General features: G+C 46.0%; 1 protein-coding gene across 2 annotated transcripts; it reads right to left on the minus strand.

Moving 5' to 3' along the window:
* Positions 1 to 522: 522 nt before the first annotated feature.
* BRAT1 (BRCA1 associated ATM activator 1) lies at positions 523 to 8,769 on the minus strand. 2 transcript variants are annotated; one of them, XM_057369835.1, is made up of 13 exons: positions 8,394 to 8,769; positions 7,919 to 8,073; positions 7,067 to 7,211; positions 5,808 to 6,192; positions 5,599 to 5,718; positions 5,053 to 5,144; positions 4,692 to 4,810; positions 4,033 to 4,210; positions 3,834 to 3,907; positions 3,160 to 3,262; positions 2,790 to 2,888; positions 1,613 to 1,791; positions 523 to 1,429 (listed from the first exon to the last, which is right to left on the minus strand). In XM_057369835.1, exons 1-13 carry the CDS (start codon positions 8,569 to 8,571, stop codon positions 704 to 706), a joined length of 2,553 nt encoding a protein of 850 aa, XP_057225818.1. In that variant the 5' UTR covers positions 8,572 to 8,769; the 3' UTR covers positions 523 to 703. The 2 variants fall into 2 exon arrangements, with proteins under 2 accessions (XP_057225818.1, XP_057225817.1); XM_057369834.1 differs by having other exon boundaries at positions 7,067 to 7,214.
* Between the last annotated feature and the right edge of the window lie 42 nt (positions 8,770 to 8,811).

Genomic DNA, 8,811 nt, shown 5'->3' on the forward strand with positions numbered 1-8,811 from the left:
AAAATCATGTTGCCATTCACACCGTGGCTGCTGTTTTCCAATCGTTACCAAAGCTAATTGTAGATCAAATTGATCTTGAAAAAGCTGTAGGGGTCAGTTTCTTTTAGAAACTATCTGAGGACTTCAGGAATGGAAAATAGGAGCACTTGGAAAAAAAACAGCAAAATGGACTTGCTTCTGGCTTCAATTAAAACAAAGTCAGCATGTTAAGTGTCACTGCTGAGATCAAACAAGTCTGTGATCTATAGGAGAAAATTTGTAATGCTAAGGATGATCAGMTTTTGATTCCTTAAATGCCACCTTCTGCTTTAGACCTCAAAATGCAAAAGAGCTGAGAGCTCTGTTTTTACAATAACATACAGAAAGGTCAAAACAAGTGTCCCTTAAAACCAATCTCCATCAGCTACTCTGGCTCTAAAAGGAGCCTGCCACAAGTTGTTTTCAGTCACTCTGCTTCCTTATGTAGGTATGGTCTGGTGCTTCCTTAAAAGACAGTAACTTCAAAAAAAAAAAGAACAAATGCAATTCTTAATGCTTTTACTTTGAAAAAGAAAAAACAGTTGATTGGAAATGACACTTTTTAACAAAAAAAAATACATCGGTATTAAAGCAAAGATTTTCTAACCCATTTAACAGCTAACAAAACCATCCTTCTCCTCCAGAAAACTGCTTCAGCAGCATTCCCTCAGATAAAAAGGTGTGTTCAATAACAGTCAACTTCATTATCCTCTATGGTGCCCACAGTGGCGAGGATGTCCTGTAAGAGGGACTGAGGGCTTTCCTCCACRTGGTCACTACTTTTATTTAGCTCATCATGGAGCTCCAGGAGGTCTATTGCACCCAAAGCTAGCATCATGCTCTCTGCATCCTGGAAATCCACCCTGTCAGCACCATCCGTGGGGAAATTCTGGGCCACAGAACCCTGTCTGAGTGTCCTCTGTAACCARGCAATGCCACGTCCTGTGGGTGAATCTTCGATTTCTTGTGGATTCTCCAAAGTACTCACAGGGTAGAAATGACCTCTYAAGCCAATCAGCACATCACAGGCTCTCTGGCCCACGGGTTTGTCACAGTCACACAAAGATCGAAACAAAAACCCAAACAGTTTTGCTCGACAAAACACCTGCAGCAGCTCCTTCTGAGGGGTGGAGTTGGTGACTGCAGAGGTGACAGGAGCGTAGGGACATTGGGAAAGACGCCAAATGGTCTGGCTACAGAAAGCATCAACCAGTTCCAAACCACCAAGTCTGACTTCCCAGTCTAAGTCCTGCTCCACAGTCTGGATGACTCTAGAGACAAACTGCTCTGGATCTTCCAGCTGACMTGTGCAACCTTCCCTCAGCCACTTGGTGAAGATGCTGATCACAGCCCTCCTAGGAAAGCCCTCTGWGTCTGTTGACAAGATTTCCTGAAGTTTTTCTATAGTGTTCTGGATGCAAAAAGACAAAAGGGAAAACACAGTAAGGGGAGGAACAGACAAAGAAACAAGAACAGAGATCAAAAATTACAGGTTGTGCAATTGGCCTGCATGAGCAGATAACTTGTGAAGACAGTTAGCAGTAGAGCTCCAAACTGATGAGTAGTTCTGCTCGTGCAGAAGTTGTTTTCCTACCTCTTTATTGTATTGATGGCCTGAGACAGGGGACTCTGGAGCAAAGCAGGTGATGACAGCCAGGTGTCCCACAGCAGTCACAGCGCTTGCTCTCACGTAGCTCTCTGCATCCTCCAGCAGGTTTTCTGTGAGCCTCAGCACCTCTGAGGACAGGAGACACTGCCTGAACTTCTTGTGGTCTGTAAACAAGACAGCAATTCAAAGAAGTGGGACTTTATTGCCTGTGAGCATGAAGCTGTCTCCAATGCAAAGAGTCCTCTGCAGCAAACAAGGATGGCCACTGCCTGGCCCTGCAGGGAGAGCTGCCAGGGAAAGGAGCCACTGCAGGAGCAGGCAGTGCTCACCAGAGCAAAGATGCACTGTGTCAGGCTCCCCCTTTCCCACAGCTCAGTGATTTTCAGTCAAACCCTGACAGACACTGGAACTTAGAAAATTGCATTTACAGTTGTTTTAGCTGCAAGAAAAAACTTTCTTGGGCAAGTGCGGACATGGTTCCAACCTCATCAAATTTATGCCTTTGCCTAAAGGAGGAAAAAATGGTCTTTTTTTTCTTGTTGTCAGGCATATGACAGAAAACAAAAGTGACTACAGCACTGAGAGGGGCTGCAGGGTAAAGTGCTAATGCARGGGACTTCCTTTGTGAAGGAAGCAGTCGACAACATCCCTCTCCCTTTTGACAATGCAGAGATATCACAGGAAAATCAGCATTGCCTCAGTGCTACCCTCTGCAAAGTCTGAGCCATCAGAAAAGTGGAAAATCAGTAATTAATCCCAATTATAAAAAGCAGRTCTAGGCTTTTAGCCTCCTAAAACCAGCCTCCAGCCTGCTGAAAGAAAGCAGACTCTACTGCAGAGAAAACTGAAAAACAGAAAGTATTATCTGCCATTAAGCACTGTCACCTGCCTTGATAGACATGTCTCAACACCCCTCAGTTTAACTCACCAAAACTGCCATTAAGGCAGGTACAGAAATCTCAGTTCAACAGAAAAAAAGCAAGCTAAGTTTATTAATACTTCTGTCAGATTTTGATCATGATCTAAGAGTAAAAATCTTGACACGTCTTTCTTTTCTTGGCCCTCCAGTTACAGGTCAGGAGAAACTTCAGCAGCACATTTGTCTTTTGTAACATTAAAAGAAATACTCCTCCAATCTGAACTGTTAAATCTTTGCACCTACCTCCCAAGCACTTAACCATGGCAGTGAGGAACTCCAGGGAAGAATCTCTCACTTCCCAGCAAGGACTGCACAAACGCTTCTGCAGCACCAAAAACACATCTGTAAAAGGCAAGTTACAAACCTGAATGGACATGAAAGGCAACAAACCTTACTGAAGCACTCACTGTACAACCTCCACAGYATTTCATCTGATACAATCCCTCTTGCTGTTGCTCTGTGCTTCTACCACAGTTCTGCAAAGCACTATTTGGGCATCTAAACTTAAATTCAGCATAACTGAATCCAGTGCTTTGAGTAGGAAAAGTAGATAGGAGCAGATTTCATATGTGCCACTAGCTGCTGTTTGTCCCAGCTTGAACAGCTTTGTTACCTTCCAAAATCTTCTGAGTTTGTTGCCATTGACTGCTGGAGCAGGACATTTCCTGCAAGTGCACCAACCACTTGGATGTAGCTTGAAAGGTTTTCTTTAGAACCTGAAGCAATGTAAAGCAGATTTACTTTACTACAGRAGGAGGCAGTGTTGCCTTTATGCCTTTAAAGGTAAAATTCATTTTAGCCTCAAGCTTACAGAGAAATTCTCAGAGTAAACAARTGCATATGCCTCCTTACTAAGAATCCAGCCACAAATAAATGGTGCTTAAATACAATTTCTAACAAACAACTAGAAAATCCCTGTGTATTATGAAGTTGCAGTCCCCTGAGCTTTGGATTTGCAGTTGCCATCAGAGCCATTCGAGCAAAACAAAGCGAGAAACCAACCCCCCCTCAATAAAAATAATTCAATACTTCATGGCCATGTCAAGTTGAGAATGTCAGTGCTACTCTTAGACATGATGGCTCCTGTCTTCTCAAGAACTCTCCATGTACTGGGTCAGTTACTTGCCCATTAGAATTTTAGCTGTTTCCTGTGAGCCACCCAGGACCAAGACAAGTCTCCTACACATTCTAATACAAAGTGTGCTGAGAAACAGCTGTGGTCAGACAATTTCTATAAGTACACCTCATTGGGGCAAGATTTGGGTCTCATTCTAGTTCAATACTCACAGTAGGGGTGGTGTTTGGACTCTGCAGATATGCCAGAAGAACATCAAACAGAGTTCCTATGAGTGTGTCACAGCCTGAAACAGAGAAAACAAGGCCAAAGGACAAACAATGAGAGAAGGAGCAGCCAAATTCCTGCTGAAATACATAAAGACACAGGATTGTCAAACTGTTGTGGATAAGAGAGCGAAGATTGACTCACCTTTTTTCTCTGAGAGTGCTGCAAGTACATCAAGAGCTGACTTTTGCACTCGGCAGCAGTTGATCAAATTCCGGCTTACTGTGCTTCCCAGAGGAGAAGTTGGACTCAGGAAGCCATTGCAGAATTGTAATATTGTCACGAGAGAGCGCAGCAAGGACACACAGGGTAATTCTACTCTCTAATAGGTGAGAAAGAAAAAAAAAGAGAAAAGAGTTTCTAGCAACAGTCTCAACTACAGAGCAGTTTTAGGTCAGAAGGCAGCAAAATTTGCAATTTCTAGTGGGTTCTTAACGTACCACAATGTCACTAACTACAAATAAATTATCTTCGTCTCTTCCAAGAACTATTGCACAGATGGAAGAAGATTCTTCTCACTGCTTAGGAAAGCAGTACAATTTGTGCTTTTTCACAGGATCAATAATTGCAGTACAAGTAAAGTATGGCAACAAAGCTCATMAAGGCAGGTTTAAAACTTAAGTGCAGCCCCTCTTCATGAGCCTCAGTATTCCTCTGTTTTCATATTTGGAGTCTACTGTGCTAAATTTCCCTAAACTATGGAAACCCTCACTGCYAACTCCTCTCTACATTCTGTTATGCTGTACTGCAAAAGTTTTCAACCACTCTCAATGCTGCCTTTCAAGGACCCGTTTGATTCTCACCAGAGACAGCAGCTTCTCCAGATGAGCAAGGGTCTGACACAGGAGACCAGCACAAGATGTCTTGGAGGACAGGAGATTTTCAACTGTGACAGGGTCACAAACAGACTCATCCAGCAAACCTAGGGGACCAAAGAAGRGAAGAGCTCAGGTTGTCAATGAATAGGAAAGTCTGTGTTTTTTAAAGCTAACCAAGATATTCAAGTGATACAGTATGAATATCCCTTCAAATGCAATCAGCAGTAGGATGCTGCACTTTTCCACTAACACTGCTACTGTCCTTGACTTCTCCTACTCTTTCTCCTCCAGTTTTGTCTGCATCAGACACTGGAAACAYTGGCAAGCAGCCTGGCCTCTAACTTACCTGCATATTCCAGAGGCTGGGAGGCTGCTTTCAAAATACAGTCCATTGGCTGAAGCAGAACAGTCAGTGCCTGAATCCTCAAGTCTTGTGGGCTTCAAGGAGGAAACAGCAGTTACCAAAACAAGTACATGCCAATTCCTTCCCAAATACTTGCCCCTAAATGCTGAGCAGGATAAGGATTTTCACACAGGCTTTGAAAGAAACCAGCAATGACAGAGAAACAAAAACAGTACCACAATCTGAGCCTTCTTCCAAGGTTTCCTTGCTAACTGAAAGCAGAGGAGAAATGGCTCTGGAATTAGAAGCAGCTTTATCAAGCTATGCAAACACAGAGTAGGATCCTCTGAAAAGAGGCTGAGAGAGAGGCGTATCTTGTCARCAAAAGTGTCCTTCCATCTTAAAACAAGAGTGTTACTTAGCCTGTAAATCAGTATCTGTATGTGCTGGATTCATCTGATTATTTCCTGATGCTTTTTCACTCCTAAAGGGGAATTATGGAGCRGAAACACCTGCACAGTGCAGCAATTTCATTGTAGTAATTCCTACCATTTGCAGAGCTTCAGAAGTCCCACTGCCAGAGGWCCTGCTTGTACTGGGGTTAAGTGTTCTAGAGCAGAAGTTACTAATGGCCAAAAGCTGYCTTCAGTGCCACAAAACACAGGGGACCTGAGAAGAAAGAAATGTAAGTGTAACCATGATATGGTGGAAACCAGATCTATCTCAGCACAGGCTCCAAGGGGCCAGGAGATYTTTACCGTGCCACGTTCAGCAAAAGATTGGCCAGCACGGGCTGTGCTTGRACAGTCTCCTCCACCAGAAAGGTTTCTATTTGCTTTGCTATGTGYAACCAAAGCACTTCAGTCCATGCAGCGTAACAACTGCCAAAACARCTGCCAAACAAACTGGTCAGCAGCTTCAAGGACTGCTCGATGTGACAGGCAGAGCTGGACTGAAGTGACTCTTCTATGTGCTTTACAATCATCTGGGCACAYGCTGGCCAGTCACAGTCCTTTGTAGAAAGAGGTTTGGATGTTTCAGACTCCAGGGAGAAGGTGAGCATGTGCACCAGGAGCTGGCTGGCAGCCGAAGCCACAAACAGGCTGGGATCTCCTTGCAGAGCAAAGATCACATCCATGCCTCCTGTGGGAAAACAAAACAAGTCACTGGAGGAAAAAACAACCATTTATGACCTAATTCAGGTACCACACAGCTTTAAATGGTGATTCGGGGGGGTTTCTTATACTTTATTTTGTAGTCTCTATTCCAAGTCTGCCAGTCCTTAAGAACAAGCAAACAAAAGAAGAAAATAAAATTGTTTTCAGATCCTCAGGGGCATAATAACTCAGGATCAGCCTTCAGTATAACATCAGTAAGATTAGGAGAGTTGACAACACACTCAATAYGTATTTACAGAAAGAAGCTGTACATCTCTGGACATAACCAGTAGGAAAAACATGAGCAGCAGTATCAGTGCCATTTTTCCATCACATGAACAGCAGCATATGTTGCACTTTAATACCAGTCTAATCATTTAGGCCCCTCTGTACATGGGATCTAAAGTTGGTGTTAACTGCAGAATTTACATACCTGCATAACAAAAACAGCACTGCAAATGTGTGCAAGCACTAAGAGATAAATGAGTCTCTGCTTAGTTTTTCTGCACTAAAATCAGACTGAAATGTACTCTTTAGCAAGAGCTACAAATAAGAATGCAGGCAGCTTTTAATTTTATAAGGGCAATTTTGTAAGATTCTTTCCCCTCTAGAAAGGGGAATCAATGGGAATTCCATGYTCAATGTTTGGAGAAAAAACCCAAATGCATAACTAACTTAAAAAAGTTAACTTAATACTTAACTAACTTAACCAGCATCTTACATTTACTTCAGTGCTTTTGACAAATGGCTTATTTTAATTCTAAATGAAGATCCCATCTTGCTCATCTGACATGTGAGCATCAGACTGGAATGGCAGGGCCACAGCAGATGTGGGAGATGCCAGCCCCAGCAGCACTCACCCGTGGAGCAGAGGAAGKGCAGGGCAGGCTGGTGGTGCACCATGCTGTGCACACCCTTCAGCCAGGCGCTGCGCACCGACGCGTCCTCCCACGCCGCGCTGCCCCGGGGTCCCTCCTGCCCAAAGAGCCTCCCCAGCAGCTTCTCCTGCTGAGCCAGAGCAGAACAGAGTGGACAGTGAGCAAAGGGGCTGATCGGTCCAAGTCAAGAGTATCAGCACTGTAGTGAAACCTCCTCTTCCCAGAAGTATCACTAAAGTTGGCAAATTTTAGAATCTCATGATTAAACACAACATAAGCACAAACTAGAGAGTTCAAGACCAAAACCCTTCTGTTTTCAGGTGCTAAGGGACAACTCMTATATATCAGTTCCATTAGGCTGTTTTATACACATCTCTTCCCTGGATRAAGCCTTTTGGGTTTTGTACTATAAATGTATGCCATTGTAGAATGCAGGGCTTTAAAAAGCTCTCTCGTTTTTGCAGGGAATCAAAAATTTCCTGTCAACCTACTGTTGGGAAAATGACATCTGTTAGTGCAGTTTAAATCTACAGGAATTCTCCAGGGATACAGTATTATGCAGTGACTGCTGTGAGCCAGTGTTATCCCATACACTCTTTTGAACTAAAAATGGGATCAGGCAATCACAGCACTACTGTGGGGAGACAAGAAGCAGCTTCACMTGAGAAGTGAACAGGAACRGTGATTGCAGGTCCTTGTTATCATMTSAYCATTTGCTGAGTTGTTCCATGCATGCTGTAAGTTTAACAAGCAGAATATGCACATTTTCAGGTGTCATCCATGTAGAAGGAGGAGACAGACACACAGCAGCAGGTGCCTGGGTGGCCGACTCACCTGCAGGTGCTGGAAGCGGCTTTCGGAAGAGGCGAGGATCCCAGCTAACTGCAGGGTGAAGGACAGGATGCTGGGGCTGGGATCCGGCAGGGCCAGCACGGAGGTGATGAGCTCTGCCAGACACGGGTTGTCCTGCAGCAGCTCCACAGTGGGATCTGCCCGGGAGAGACCAGAAAACAGCGGGTCACTGCCACGACTGTCCTCTCCCATTAGGGAGCTCCCTGAGCTGAGGTAAGCCCTGCCAACTGTTAGAACCGATGAATTCGGGTTCACTCACAGCATTTTCAGGTGCCACAGCACCTCAGATAGTTGCAGAGACATTCAAATCCCACCTGGACAACTGTTTCTGCAGGTGACCCTCTCTTGGCAGGGGTTTGGACTGGATGAGCTCCAGAKGTCCCTTCCAACCCAAACTATTCTCCCATTCCGTGACGGATCTCCCCACCCCTCCCCTCGGAACATGCCCGGCACTCACCGAACCACGTCAGGCTGCGGAACCAGTCCAGCAGCTTCTCCAGGCAGGTGTCGTCGAGGCCGGGCTGCCGCGGGTCGGCCAGGGCGGCGCAAACACCGGGCAGCAGCACGGAGCACTCGCGGGTCATGGCGAAACGGCGGCGGGCCCGGGCCACGAACCAGGGCTGGGGGTCGGACATGGTCGGGGGCACCGGGACCGGCACCGGGCCCAGGAGCGGCACCGGGACCGGGACTGCCACCGGCACCGGGCCCAGGAGTGGCACCGGGACCGGCACCGGGCTCAGGAGCGGCACCGGGACCGGCACCGGGCTCAGGAGCGGCACCGGGACCGGGACTGCCACCGCCACCGCCACCGGAGCCGGCCCGGCCGCACCGCGAGTGTCGCAAAGGGGGCGTGGCCGGTGGCGGAGGGGGCGTGG

The sequence above is a fragment of the Malurus melanocephalus genome, unplaced genomic scaffold, assembly GCF_030028575.1.
Source record: "Malurus melanocephalus ecotype Western Australia unplaced genomic scaffold, MMel_1.1 scaffold_115, whole genome shotgun sequence".
NCBI lineage: Eukaryota > Metazoa > Chordata > Aves > Passeriformes > Maluridae > Malurus > Malurus melanocephalus.